General features: G+C 57.7%; 1 protein-coding gene across 2 annotated transcripts in view; it reads left to right on the top strand.

Moving 5' to 3' along the window:
• Positions 1–14223, top strand: part of DNAH17 (dynein axonemal heavy chain 17) — a 32793-nt gene that overhangs the window by 11610 nt on the left and 6960 nt on the right. Inside the window, exons 34-67 of one of the 2 annotated variants that reach the window (XM_050319075.1) lie at positions 141–301; positions 391–547; positions 812–916; positions 1340–1497; positions 1936–2074; positions 2592–2819; positions 2972–3109; positions 3669–3801; positions 3975–4102; positions 4194–4342; positions 4622–4904; positions 4993–5166; positions 5783–5990; positions 6086–6251; positions 6335–6437; positions 6586–6733; positions 6859–6950; positions 7130–7291; positions 7397–7561; positions 7702–7893; positions 8306–8572; positions 9045–9206; positions 9709–9942; positions 10135–10299; positions 10394–10489; positions 10581–10798; positions 11023–11230; positions 11443–11558; positions 11834–12026; positions 12139–12374; positions 12667–12783; positions 13255–13459; positions 13772–13936; positions 14052–14192. In XM_050319075.1, coding sequence (XP_050175032.1) covers positions 141–301; positions 391–547; positions 812–916; positions 1340–1497; positions 1936–2074; positions 2592–2819; positions 2972–3109; positions 3669–3801; positions 3975–4102; positions 4194–4342; positions 4622–4904; positions 4993–5166; positions 5783–5990; positions 6086–6251; positions 6335–6437; positions 6586–6733; positions 6859–6950; positions 7130–7291; positions 7397–7561; positions 7702–7893; positions 8306–8572; positions 9045–9206; positions 9709–9942; positions 10135–10299; positions 10394–10489; positions 10581–10798; positions 11023–11230; positions 11443–11558; positions 11834–12026; positions 12139–12374; positions 12667–12783; positions 13255–13459; positions 13772–13936; positions 14052–14192 — 5712 coding nt within the window. Of the gene's footprint in view, positions 1–140; positions 302–390; positions 548–811; positions 917–1339; positions 1498–1657; positions 1838–1935; positions 2075–2591; positions 2820–2971; positions 3110–3668; positions 3802–3974; positions 4103–4193; positions 4343–4621; positions 4905–4992; positions 5167–5782; positions 5991–6085; positions 6252–6334; positions 6438–6585; positions 6734–6858; positions 6951–7129; positions 7292–7396; positions 7562–7701; positions 7894–8305; positions 8573–9044; positions 9207–9708; positions 9943–10134; positions 10300–10393; positions 10490–10580; positions 10799–11022; positions 11231–11442; positions 11559–11833; positions 12027–12138; positions 12375–12666; positions 12784–13254; positions 13460–13771; positions 13937–14051; positions 14193–14223 lie in introns of those variants that run through there. The other variant, XM_050319074.1, reaches the window with a different exon arrangement.

Below are 14223 nucleotides of genomic sequence, written 5' to 3'. Positions count from 1 at the left end.
CATGGCACTGGAACCCCTTTGCACACTGTCCTTGTGTTGGGAGGTGGTGAATGGGTCCCAGGGCACGAATGTGCTGTCCCAGCGGGCTGGGGTGGGCAGTGCCAGTGCCCACCTGCCTTCCACAGCTGGCTGCTCCGCAGGTGGAGAGCGACCAGGCGTTCGCCTGGCAGTCCCAGCTCCGGCACCGCTGGGACGAGGGGAAGAAGCACTGCTATGCCAACATCTGCGACGCTCAGCTCCAGTACGCCTACGAGTACCTGGGCAACACCCCCCGGCTGGTCATCACCCCCCTGACAGACAGGTTGGGACTCCCACACTTCCTGCTGCCTGCAGCTCTGTGGCCACGCTGCACCACTGGCCCCGCTCAGCCCCAGTGTCCCCCCTTCACAGGTGCTACATCACCCTGACACAGTCCCTCCACCTCTATATGGGCGGGGCCCCCGCAGGCCCTGCAGGCACTGGGAAGACAGAGACTACCAAGGACCTGGGCCGGGCAGTGGGCATGATGGTCTACGTGTTCAACTGCTCTGAGCAGATGGACTACAAGGTAGGGGATGGGGCAACAGGGTGGTGGCACCGAGGTGAGAACCATGGGGTGTCCGAGACAAGGGGGGCCCTGGTTTTGGTCTCTGGGAGCACAGGGGAGCCCAGGGGCAGGGGACCATATTGCTCTGGGGCATTTCCTTAGGGAAGGGCACAATCCATAAAGCACGAGCAGCTTTCAGCACTTGAGCTTTGTCACCAAACCTGCATCGCAGTTGCCATGCAGGGTTACAGCACCCGAACCCCATGATGCCCTGTTTCTCTCCAGTCCTGTGGGAACATCTACAAGGGACTGGCTCAGACAGGCGCCTGGGGCTGCTTTGACGAGTTCAATCGCATTTTGGTGGAGGTCCTGTCTGTCATCGCGGTGCAGGTGCGTACTGTTCCCGCAACCCTGCGGCACTGGGTGCCAAAGAGACTCTCCAGCTCACATCCTGGATGCTGTCCCAGCTAAACGTGACTCATGGGACAGCTTACTGCTGTTCTCACCACTGTGTCCTGTTTGGACAGGGTGGTGGGTGGAAGCAGAGCAGTGCTGGCGATTTGGGCACAGTTGAACCACACAGCCCAGCTGTGTCCCATCCCAGTAACCTGTCACCCCCCAGCTCAACCATTGCCCAGGACAGGGAGTTGGGGTGATGGGGAAGGAGCTGGTTTAAGGCCAGCTCTCCTGCTGATGTGGCTTCAGTAAGAATTCAGTGCTATTCCTGGCACTTTGAGGGGTGGTGGAGGTGAACCAGAGCATGGGGCAAGGAGCTGGGAGCTGCTAGCACCAACACCTCTGCTCACCTGACAGGTGAAATGTATTCAAGATGCAATCCGTGCCAAGAAGAAAACATTCAACTTCCTTGGAGAGACCATCTCCCTGGTGCCGTCAGTTGGGCTGTTCATCACCATGAACCCTGGCTACGCCGGGCGCACAGAGCTGCCTGAGAATCTAAAGGCTCTGTTCAGGTGGGTTGGTGTCATCACAGCGCTCACCTGTGTGTGGTGGCACTCATGGGTCACATCCATCCTAAGCTGAGGGTGTTTGTGTGCAATGGCAGCCCTTTTGTCAGGGAGCCCTTGGCTCAGGGGGTCTGATTGCCACCCCAGCTAAAAATCCAATTGACAATAAGACAAAAAGGTGGTGGATTGCTGGAAGGGGAGGCACAGGGTTGCTGTGGGATCCCTGTCCTTGGAGGAACTCAAACTGTGAGTGCAGAAGGGCCCAGTGCCCTGATCCAGCTGGGACATGAGCCCCACTTGGAGCAGGAGGCTGGGCAGAACACCCCAGCAGCGTAACTGCAGCAGGGTAAGATTTCTACTGGAAATTTGGGGACAAACCTTGGGGGCTATGGGAGGGTGAAGACATGGTGTGCAGCCCTGCCAACCTCCGCTGCTCTCCTGCAGACCCTGCGCCATGGTGGTCCCTGATTTTGAACTCATCTGTGAAATCATGCTTGTGGCAGAGGGGTTTCTCGATGCCAGGCTCCTGGCAAGAAAGTTCATCACTCTGTACACGCTCTGCAAAGAGCTGTTGTCGAAACAGGTAATTAACAATATCACACAGTGCTGTAAGAGTCCATCTGAACTTCGGACCTGAAACACTGTAGTGGGATTGCTGGTGGTGATGCATGGGGTGATGTTCTGCACAGCTCAGGTCTATGGCAGGACAAGTTCCACTTCCATCTGGTGCATAATATGGTATCTTTCTGCCTTAGGGAAGGAATCAAGAAGGCCAAAAGTAGAATAACATGGAATTAGAATTAGAATGAGAATTAGAATTGAGCCAGTTAAGGTGAGAGCTTCTAGATATTCATCTTAGCAGAGGTGTTTCACACCTGAAATATGTCTCCAAGAAGGAAGCTGGATTCCTGTTCCCCTGTGACTGATGAAGGCTTCTCCTGTAAACAAGCTCAGTTTAGGTCCAGCCCGCTGGGGGCTGGACCACACACTGTGTAGGTGACCTGTCTGTGGGGCGATAGACAGAGTGTTCCTCCATGGTGCTGTTTGAAGCTGTTCTCACTCACCAAAGTGAAATGGTAATTCTTTGCTGCCTGTCACAGGACCACTATGACTGGGGGCTGCGGGCCATCAAGTCCGTGCTGGTGGTGGCGGGCTCCTTGAAGAGGGGGGACCCCGGCTGTGCCGAGGACCAGGTTCTGATGAGAGCTTTACGAGACTTCAACATCCCCAAGATCGTGACAGATGACTTGCCGGTGTTCATGGGGCTGATTGGAGACCTGTTCCCAGCGCTGGACGTCCCCAGGAAGAGGGACCTCAACTTTGAGAAGGTGCAAGCCCAGGCGTAGCACCAGCACTGGAGACGTCTCAGCCCTGGCAGGGTTCAGAGGCTGATGGTCCATTCAGCACTTTTGGGAGTGGCTGGCTCGTCTCCAGGGTCTGACCAAGGCTACCAGTGGTCAGCACCTGCTCTCCCTCCCAGGTCATCCGTGAGTCCGTGCTGGAGCTGAAGCTGCAGGCAGAGGAGAACTTCGTGCTGAAGGTGGTGCAGCTGGAGGAGCTGCTGCAAGTGCGACACTCTGTCTTCGTCGTCGGCAATGCTGGCTGCGGCAAGTCCCAGGTAGCAGCCAAACCATCCTGAGGACATGGGGCCCAAGCACATCCCATGGCCTCCCACAGCTCTTGGTGAGGGCATGGCCACAGCCTCAGCCAGCCATGCAGACCCTGGCTCTGCCACAACAGCATTTGGGGAGGGGACTGCAGTGCAGCCATGACCATGTCAGGCCCTCCAGCACTGTGTGTGCCAGACTGAGCCCATGGAGCTGAGCAGGTTTGGGATGCACAACTCAGGGGCTCCTCATGACAGCTGAGGAGGGACAGTGGAGCAGGGACAATGTAGGGAGCAGGCAGAGACACGCTCTCACAATGCTGTGCATGCTGGGGTACTGGCAGCACGACAGGACAATGCTGGCTGGTGGGATCAGGGCTCCCCCAACAGCCCAGCCAGGAGCTGGCTCTGCAGAGGGAGGTCAGGTGCATTCCCAGCAGCAGCCCACGGAAGAGCAGGACTCCAGGCCCTCTGCTGCGAGCAGATGCTGCCGAAGGCTGTGGACACCCCGGTAGGAGCAGCACCTGATGCTGCACTGTGATGATGCAACTGCACCATCCCCTCTCCACAGGTGCTGAAGTCACTCAACAAAACGTACCAAAGGCTGCAGCGGAGGCCGGTCACCGTGGACCTCGACCCCAAGGCTGTGACCTGCAATGAACTGTTCGGGGTCATTCATCCGGCCACACGGGAGTGGAAGGATGGTGAGACACCAATGCTGTGAGCTCTGTTTATGGGATGTGAGATGGAAAGGGAAGACCTTTCCATGGGGCTTTCTCCTGGGGCGGGAGGGAGGAGGAATGTCCTTCGTGGGAGCACCAGTCCTGAGTGTCTCCCAGCAAACGACCAGACCAATCCGTGTCCCTCTGTGGGGCAGGTCTGTTCTCCACAGCGATGCGTGACCTGGCCAACATCACACATGACGGGCCCAAGTGGATCATCCTCGATGGAGACATTGATCCCATGTGGATTGAGTCCCTGAACACAGTCATGGATGACAATAAGGTTGGTGCTGTCACACTCTAGGGGCTTTGCTTGCTCGTTAACTCAGGAGGATCAGCTCTGGGCATCCCTCACAACAAGCTGCTTCTCCCAGGTTCTCACCTTGGCCAGCAACGAGCGTATCCCCCTCACCCCCACCATGCGGCTCATCTTTGAGATCAGCCATCTGCGGACAGCCACGCCAGCCACCGTGTCCCGGGCTGGAATCCTCTACATCAACCCCACAGACCTTGGCTGGAACCCGTGAGCCAGCAAGGGAGAAGGAGGGGGTGGGAAGGGATCAGATGGACAGGATGAGACAAGATGGGATCTGATGGGATGGGATGGGATGGGACAAGATGGGACAAGATGGGATTTGATGGGATGGGTTGGGATGGAATGGGACAGAATGGGCTGGGATCTGATGGGATGGGACAGGATGGGACAAAATGGGATGAGGGAATGAGATTGGATGGGGTGAGATGGATGGGGTGGGCACTGGCCCCCACATGCTCACTGCAGCCCTGCTTGTCCCTCCCACAGCATTGTGACCAGCTGGATTGAGACCAGGACAGTAAAGTCTGAGAAGGCTGTTCTGATGATCCTCTTTGACAAGTACCTGCCACCGTGCCTGGAGAAGCTCAAGTCTGGGTTCAAGACAATCACCCCTGTCCCCGAGGTCACAGCCATACAGACAGTGCTGTCCCTGCTGGAATGTCTCCTGACACCAAAGAATGTCCCGCCAGACTCTCCCCGGGAGCAATATGAGCTCTACTTTGTCTTCGCCTGTACCTGGGCCTTTGGTGGGGCCTTGTTCCAGGACCAGGTACAGCCATGGGACCACCCAGCACCTGCCACCCCTTGCTGTGTCCCATCGCGTGGCTGGTGTCTGAGTGTCTCTGTTTTGTCCCCAGCTGGTGGATCACCGGCAGCAGTTCAGCAAGTGGTGGCTGACAGATTTTAAAGCCATCAAGTTTCCTAACGAGGGGACAATTTTTGACTATTACATTGATCCGGAAACAAAGAAATTCAAACCGTGGGATGAAAGAGTGCCACAGTTCGAGCTTGACCCTGAAGTCCCCTTACAGGTATTTCCCATGAGTTCTATGTTTATATAGCTTATTTGATTACTATTCTACAGTCTTCCTCTCAACAGTGCCTGGAGTCTCAGCAGGATTTGGGCTGGGGGCATCCAGCAAAACCAATGGCTTCCTGTGGTTATTTTTGCCCTGCAGAAACCCCAGCAAGGGCTACAAGTTCCACCTCCTTTTTAACTTCAGATTAACCTGCAGCTTCATAGAGTCTCATGAAATAACTGCGACTATTGCCTGAGTGCAAAATTTCCGTTAGCACTTGATTTGTGTCTCCTGCAATGTTGTCCGGAGGGGGGTTATCAAAGCTGTCAGGGCAAGGCTGAGGAACTGCAACTGGGTTTGGCCGTGGGCTGAGCAGACACCAGAGGTTTCAGGAACTGTCCATTTTGTTTTGTGTAATAACTCAGTTTTAGTCAGAACGTAGTTCTGACTAGAGTAGTTGAGTACCCAAGACCTGTAGGTTTAGAGAGGGAGCAGGTTTGTACGCAGAGAGCATCGTCCACTGGAGCTGCCATGAACAACATGCAGGGGTCTGGCATGCTGCCCCATGCTCCATCCCACATCTGCCAGTGCCAGGGCAAGCACAAGGACTGACAACCCCTCTCCCCAGGCTGCCATGGTGCACACCACAGAGACCATCCGCCTGCGCTACTTCCTGGACCTGCTGATGGAGAAGCGGCAGCCAGTGATGCTGGTGGGGAACGCAGGGACGGGAAAGTCAGTCCTAATGTGGGACAAGCTGGAAGCACTTGGCACAGACGAATATCTGGTGCAGTCTGTGCCCCTCAACTTCTACACCACCTCAGCCATGCTGCAGGGTGAGGCTGTCAGAGTCAGCAGCTGACCTCATGCCAGGCTGTGCCACAGCGTCCTGCAGTGCTGACCCACCACCCACCTGCTCCTCTTGCTGCAGCCGTCCTTGAGAAGCCCCTGGAGAAGAAATCGGGAAGAATCTACGGCCCACCCGGCTCCAGAAGGCTGGTCTACTTTATTGATGACATGAACATGCCAGAGGTGGACAAGTACGGCACCGTGGCACCGCACACGCTCATCCGGCAGCACCTGGACCATGGGCACTGGTGGGTGCCAGAGGGGCACAGCATGATGGGGGGAACCTGTCCCCATCCCCAGGGAAAACATCACAGTGCTGATCCCTGCACAGGTACGACAGGACCAAACTGACCCTGAAGGACATTCGCAACTGCCAGTACGTGGCCTGCATGAACCCAACCGCGGGGTCCTTCACCATCGACTCACGGCTGCAGGTGCGCGGGATCCAGGGGCCAGGCTGTGTTGTTCCCCTTGGGCCAAAGCCCAGAGGGTGGGGTGAGGAAGGGGGCCCCGAGGTGTCGTCTGGCTGCATCAGCCCCCACTGGACGCAGCGCCCATCTCAATTTCTGTCCTTTCCTGCAGCGCCACTTCTGCGTCCTTGCTGTGAGCTTTCCCAGCCGGGAGGCTCTGCACACCGTGTATGGCACCATCCTGGAGCAGCACCTGGCCCGGCAGCAGATGCCACAAGCTCTTCAGAAGATGCAGCCCCAGCTGGTAGCAGCAGCACTGGGTAAGCCCCTGCCACACTGGGGTGGGACATGCCAGCATTGGCCTCTGGAGAATCTGCTGCTGGGGAGCCAGGCTCAGGGATCTCTGGGGACCTGGCACCCCCTCACCCCCCTCTCCTCCCGACAGCCCTGCACCAGAAGGTTTCCTCCACCTTTCTGCCAACAGCAATCAAGTTCCACTACCTCTTCAACCTGCGGGACCTCTCCAACATATTTCAGGTAGTTTGAGGGTTGCTTGTTGTAAAACATCCTTATTTCTCCCTTTCCTCATCCTACAGCCATGCAGCATCCCTTTTTCCTGAAACAGGCCTTGGCCTCTTCCCAGAGCCAACCTTTACACTCGGCTCTGAGTGGCACTAAAATAATCCTGAGGGCTGAGAGGTTTGTATGTTTGCCAGGGGCTGCTCTTCTCCACCCCTGAGTGCCTGAAAAGCCCTGTGGACTTGGTGCGTCTCTGGCTTCATGAAGCAGAGAGGGTGTACGGAGACAAGCTCGTTGAGGAAGGGGATCAGGACAGCTTCAGGAAGCTGCTGGTGGACACCTGCAAAGCTGCCTTTCAAGTAAGTTGTGCTGAAAAGGACAGGGCTCCAGCCTGGTGGCACTGCCTGGGTACCCCATGGCCGAATTCCATAGCTGAAATCCACAGCTGGAATTGCCTTTCCCAGGACCTCAGCGAAGACATGGTGTTTGCCAAGCCCAACATCTACTGCCACTTCGCCCAGGGCTTTGATGAGCCCAAGTACATGCCAGTGCCAAGCTGGGCAACTCTGAGTGACCTGCTGGGGGAAGCCCTGGACAGCTATAATGAGGTGAACGCAGCAATGAACCTGGTGAGTGCCCATGGTGGGCAGTGCCGCCCTGAAAAGATGTGACTGTGGCATCCCACTGCTTGGGTCAGTGCATTATGGGGCACTTGCTACTTCCCTGCACTGATCCAGAACACTGAACCTTCCCCTCCTGTTTTCTTCAGGTGCTCTTCGAAGATGCAGTGTCTCACATTTGCAGAATTAGCAGGATCCTGGAGTCTCCTCGGGGCAATGCGCTACTGGTGGGGGTGGGAGGCAGCGGGAAGCAGAGCCTGGCACGGCTGGCAGCTCACATCAGCAACCTGAGCGTGTTCCAGATCACACTGAGGAAAGGCTACAGCAACGCGGACCTGAAGGTGGGAGCAGCTTTGGGCCCTGGGCCAGTGCTGCCTGCTCAGGGAAAGGTCCTGAGGAGCAGGACCTGGGCAGCACCTGCAGTGCTGGTGCCTAGGGTGGGCTCATAGGGCTCTGCTCTCCTCACATCAGTGCATTTGCACACCAGGATCTGCTCACAGGTGACACCCAAGGGTCCTGCCCCAAGGGGCCACAGCATTTCCCCAGCCAGGGACAGGCAGTAGCCACTGCTGAGGAGGGCAGGTGCAGTGCAGGCAGCCCTGATGCTGCATCCGTGTCTGGGCTGAGCAGCTGGCACCTTCCCAAAGGATCCTTCCCAAAGGCTCCCCCCTGGCTCCCCAGGGCTGCTCCAAACACTTTGGAGAGCACCTCATGGAGGTTGAAGCGGGGGGTGACAGTTTCTCTCTGCCCCAGCTGGACCTCGCCTCCCAGTACATCAAGGCAGCCGTGAAGAACATCCCCACCGTGTTCCTGATGACGGACTCCCAGGTGGCTGAAGAATCGTTCCTGGTTCTAATCAATGATTTCTTGGCGTCTGGGGAAGTGCCAGGTCTCTTTCAGGATTCTGACCTGGAAACCATCATTGGTGCCATGAGACCCCAAGTGAAGTCCCTTGGATTGGAGGATACAAAGGAAAACTGCTGGAAATTCTTTATAGAAAAAGTCCGCCGCCAGTTAAAGGTGGGTGTGTGCTCCCAGGGTGGTTTGTCCATGCCCCTGACTTACCTGATCCAAAACCTCTTTGCAACAGGGCACCCTGAAGTTTCATCCCAGGCTGGTGGGTTTGGGCAAAAGGTGTTTTCAGAGACTCCCCAGATGCCCCCAGCCCCAGGGGTGCAGGACAGAACACCCCTGTATTGACCTCCCTGGGGGCAGAGCAGCAGCCTCCATGGCCGTGGGCCATGCTGGGCACTCACAGGGACGCTGACTGTGCTCAGCTACTGAATGCAGCCACCAAAGGGGCACAATTCCAGCCCTGGTGAGCAACACAGGGTGCACAACCACAGACCACCTCCCATGTACTGGGAGTTACTGGGAGGGCAGCAAAGCCCTGGTCTGCAGCAGAAGCCTTGCAGTCATGCAGAGTTCCTGGTAACGTTCCCGCCACCCCAACAGCGGGGACACCCCGCTCAGCAGTGCTGCTCTGCCCCAGGTCGTCCTCTGCTTCTCCCCCGTGGGCTCAACCCTGCGTGTGCGGGCCAGGAGGTTCCCTGCCGTGGTCAACTGCACGGCCATCGACTGGTTCCACGAGTGGCCAGAGGACGCTCTCGTGTCTGTCAGCAGCAGGTTCCTGGAGGAAACGGAGGACATTGAGGTGAGCTGGGCTGTGATAGCACAGCTGCTGTCCTGGGGCACTGGGGATCCCTGCACCTTTGCTGCTCTCCTTGTTTAATGTGCCCAGGGATAGGGGTCTGGTGTGACCAAGGGGGCGAGGGGCAGCAAGCTGGGAATAGGTCTGGGATAGGCTCACAGCTGGTTCTGGGGTCAGAGCCTGCAGCCCTGCACTATGTTTGTGAGGATGAACCTTCCCTCATTTTCTTCTGTCCTTAAAACATCTCCTCAGGTAACAGACTAGGGACAGCAGCTTCTCCAGTGCAGGGTTGAGTCAGGGACTCAGAGCTGGGCATAGGGACCGGTGCCAGTGCCATGACTACCAGCATGTCTCAGCCCTGCACTGTCCTGTTAATGAAAAGGGTCACTTTTCTCTGGCCTCTGCGGCTGGACACGGAGCCAACACTGCAGGAGGGCTCAGGGCAGCCCTGCACATCACTGCAGGCACCCACTGCAGCAGCTCCCTGTCTGTGCTCCCTGTGCAGCCAGAGGTCAAAGTCTCCATCAGCCAGTTCATGTCCTATGTCCACACGAGCGCCAAGGAGATGTCCAAGACCTACCTGGCCGTGGAGAGGCGCTATAATTACACCACGCCAAAGACCTTCTTGGAGCAGATAAAGCTCTACCAAAGCCTGCTGGCGAGTAAAAGGAGCAAGCTCTCTGCCAACATCGAGAGGCTGGAGAAGGGGTTGATGAAGCTGCAGAGCACAGCATCACAGGTGCCTGTCTACAGCCTCGCTCCTGCACTGTACCTGCTGTGGGTCCGGCATGGGGGGAGAGAGCAGGCATGTCCCTGCAGAGTGGTCAAGGTGGCCACAAGGTGCCTGAGTCATACCAAGCCACTGCTCTGAGGCCAGGCAGGGCTTGGCAGTATCGGCCCTCTGATCTGCTCTGTTTCTCTGCTTGTTGAGGTGGACGACCTGAAAGCCATGCTGGCAATCCAGGAGGCAGAGCTGAAGCAGAAGAACGAGGACACGGATAAACTGATCCACGTGGTGGGTGTTGAGACAGAGAAGGTCACCAAGGAGAAAGCCATTGCTGATGAGGAGGAGCTGAAGGTCGAGGCCATTAACAAGGTGCGTGGCGCTGAGCCAGTGCCCAGCGTGGGACAGGGCAGTGTGAGGTCTGTGGCTACGGCCGCTCACCCCATCCCGCGCCCTCCCTCCCCAGGTCGTGGCTGAGAAGCAACGAGCCTGCGCAAGTGACCTGGCAGAAGCAGAGGTGGTGCTCTCTGCTGCCCGCGAGGCCCTCAATACACTCAACAAGGTGGGCGAGCTCTCAGTGGGAGCAGGTGCCCAGCTAGTGCTGGCGGCCCCACACCAGGGGGATGCTCAGTGGCCCTGCGGTCCCTTCCCAGTACAACCTGACAGAGCTGAAGTCCTTCGGGGCTCCGCCCCCAGAAGTGGTGAACGTGATGGCAGCTGTGCTGATTCTGACGGCCGAAAACGGCAAGATTCCGAAGGACAAGAGCTGGACAGCAGCAAAAGTCAAGATAGGAAAAGCAGACACTTTCCTTTCAAGCTTACAAAACTACGATGGGGAAAACATCCCTGAGCCCTGTCTCAAGGCATTTCAGTGAGTCTCCGTCTGGTTCCTGCCCCTTCTCAGCCCTTGGGCAGGGTGGCCAGGGGGACCCTCACCTGGGAGCCCAGCAGAGTTTGGGGGCAGAAGTGGGATCCAGGTGTGGACCCTGCTCTCCCACCCTGCTGCCCACCGGCAGCCCAAGCCCCAGGAGGAGTGGGAAGGGTTGCTGGTAGCCATGGCATGGTGCCACAGCATGGCATGTACTCCCATTCCAGGCCGTACCGGTCAGACCCTGGGTTTGATCCTGAGTTCATCAAGTCCAAATCAACAGCTGCAGCAGGGCTGTGCTCCTGGTGCCTCAACATGGTCCGCTACTATGAGGTGCACTGCGAGGTGAAGCCCAAGAGGCAGGCGGTGGCTGATGCTGATGCCGAGCTGGCGGAGGCGCAACAGAGGCTCAGTCGCATTAAGAGCAAAATTGTGGTAAGTGTGTGTCCCCACAGCCCCCAGGCAGGGCCAGCCGCCAGCACCTGCCACGACCCTCTCAGCCACCAAACGAGCAAGAGAGGTTTCTATAACTCCATGAACCCGGGGCCCAGGCCAAACACTGCTGGGACAGGGCCACTGCAGAGCTCCGGGATCATGGAGCCACCTGTCCAAGTAGGGAATAACTGTGGAGCTGTTCTCTTCCAAAGACCCTGAATGCCAATCTGGCGACTCTCACTGCTCAGTTTGAGAAAGCCACAGCAGAAAAGATCAAATGCCAGCAGGAGGCCGATGAAACCAACAAAGTCATCACCTTGGCAAACAGGTACCATGCAAATGCTGGTTCCAAAGCACTGGGGCAGGCTGATGCCACCTGGCATTGCTCAGGGGCTGTGGGAGCAACAAAGCCCCCCATACCCTCCCCAAATTAAAAACTCCTGAGATAAACTGGGCCAAAAATTCATGGAGGGTATACAGCCATGAAGCCATTTTGTGATGACACCCTGGGGCATCGTGGCTGAGTCATCCCTGCTCCCCCACTGGGTCACAGCACTGGGAGCACCAGGACCACAGCAGCCACCATCCCCTCTGACCCCCCAGGCTTGTCGGGGGTCTGGCATCCGAAAACGTCCGCTGGGCTGAGTCAGTGGACCAGCTCAGAGAGCAGGAGAAGACGCTGTGCGGGGACGTGCTGCTGGTGTCCGCCTTTGTGTCCTACGTCGGGTATTTCACCAAGAAGTACAGGGCCGAGCTGCTGGAGCAGCACTGGATCCCCTTCCTCAATGGGCTGACGGTGAGAGGCCACAGATTCCATCCCAGAGTGCCCAGAGCTCCTTCACCCCTGCCCCCCAGCACTGGGGGATCCCACCCCTCTGCAGTAGGCACCCAACAGCCTCTCCCTGCAGGTGCCCATCCCCATCACCCCAGGCCTGGACCCCCTCAGCCTCCTCACGGACTCTGCCGATGTGGCTGCCTGGAACAACCAGGGGCTGCCCAGCGACCGCACTTCCACTGAGAATGCTGCCATTCTCTGCAGCACCCAGCGGTGGCCACTGCTCGTGGACGCCCAGCTCCAGGGCAGCAAGTGGATCAAGAACAAATACGGGGAGGAGCTGCAGGTCGTCCGCCTGGGCCAGCGGAGGTGGGCCAGGGGCTGCAGAGTTGGGCACAGGCTTGGGCTGCACTGGCCCCCAGTTCCCTGCCATCAAAGGGTGCAGGGTGCAGGGTGCTGTGAGCCAGGGCAACATCCCCATCAGACTTCAGGGCACCCGAGGGCAGCAGTTCCACAGGTTCTGCGGGGGCCAGGGCTGGCAGAGCACAGCAGGGTCCCAACAGGGCACAGTGGCTGGAAGGCACCCCATAAGCCCCCCCAGCATGCTCAAGCCCCCCACAGTGTACAGGCTTGCCACGTGCACCTCCCCCTCTCCACTCAGGTACCTGGACACAATCGCACAGGCAGTCTCTGAAGGACAGACCCTGCTGATCGAGGACATTGGTGAGACGGTGGAGGCGGTGCTGGACCCACTGCTGGGCAAGACCATCTTGGGCAAGTCAGTACACCCCAGTGCCGAGCGGTTTCACCTGCCCTGAGCAACCACTGCTGCCCCAAAATGCTGGTCGATGCCCCTTTACTGCCAGCAGCTGAGGGCCTGATCCTTCCTTGGTTTTGGCCACATCCCCCAGTGTTCTCCAGTATGTCCCACTCTACTGATGTGGCCTTTTAGGCTGTTCTCATCTGCAGCACCCAGCTCATTTAGTGATTTAAGGACACATCCCCTGGGGCACCTGCCATAAGCAGGTGATAAGCTGGAAGGGGAGAAACACCCCAGAAGCCATGGGGGGCTGCAACCGGGCAACCTCCAGCTCCTGCTCCTCCACCCTTGCCCTGCCAGGGCTGGTTTTGCACTTCTGCCCTTGCTGAGCTTTTTCCCAACCAAAGAAATCCATTCCGAGCAGCTGATCGCATCTGTCTGTGATGAGTGGACTGGTGTGGGGACTAATTTGTTTAATTAACTGAACAGATACATTAGGATTGGAGATAAAGAAGTGGAGTATAACCAGCAGTTCCGCTTGATCCTGCACACCCGTTGTTTCAACCCGCACTACAAGCCGGAGGTGCAGGCTCAGTGCACTCTCATCAACTTCTTGGTGACACGGGAGGGCCTGGAGGACCAGCTTCTGGCTGCGGTGGTGGCCCGAGAGCGGCCGGACCTGGAGACCCTGAAGGTACAGACCCAGCTGCTGGATGGAGGGGTGGGAGAGGCTGGGGCACTGCGGAGGTTTTGGGGCAGGGAGCAGAAGAGCTCCCCTCTGTGTGCTCCCTGCTGTTTGTCAAGAGCCAAACGAGTCCCAACCAGACCCTGCAGGTCCCCCATTGTTCCCCGCAGCCAGCACTGCCCTGGTGGGTGATGGTGGGTCCCAGCAGGGTCTGTGCCCACCCTCCCCTTGCACCAGCACATCGGGGCTGTTTGACAGAGTGCCTGGTGCCAGCACTCGGTCATGATCTCTCGAGTGACGTACCCCTGGGTTCTGCCACAGGCAAACCTAACCAAGAGCCAGAACGAGTTCAAGATCAAGCTGAAGGAGCTGGAGGACTCACTGCTCGCCCGGCTGTCGGCTGCTGGGGGAGACTTCCTGCGGGACACAGCTCTGGTGGAAAACCTGGAAACAACAAAGCGCACAGCCAAGGAAATCGAGGAAAAAGTAAACACGCTGCCCTGGCCCTGGTGCCGCAGGCAGCTGGGCACCCAGCTGGAGGGCAGGCACTGCTTCAGCCTGTGCCTTGGTTCTGGTAACACCCACCCCCGTGTACCTCCAGGTGAAAGAAGCTAAAGTCACCGAAGTACAAATAAACGTCGCAAGAGAGAACTACCGCCCAGCGGCAGAGCGCGCATCCCTGCTGTACTTCATCCTGAGCGACCTCGGCAAGATCAACCCCATCTACCAGTTCTCTCTCAAGGTAGACAGGGAGTGAGGAGGGAGCTGGTGTG

Source organism: Myiozetetes cayanensis, unplaced genomic scaffold, assembly GCF_022539395.1.
Source record: "Myiozetetes cayanensis isolate MyiCay16 unplaced genomic scaffold, myiCay2020 scf22, whole genome shotgun sequence".
NCBI classification, from domain to species: domain Eukaryota; kingdom Metazoa; phylum Chordata; class Aves; order Passeriformes; family Tyrannidae; genus Myiozetetes; species Myiozetetes cayanensis.
Note: the sequence above shows the minus strand (reverse complement) of the source record. Positions and strands in the feature narration are given on the sequence as shown.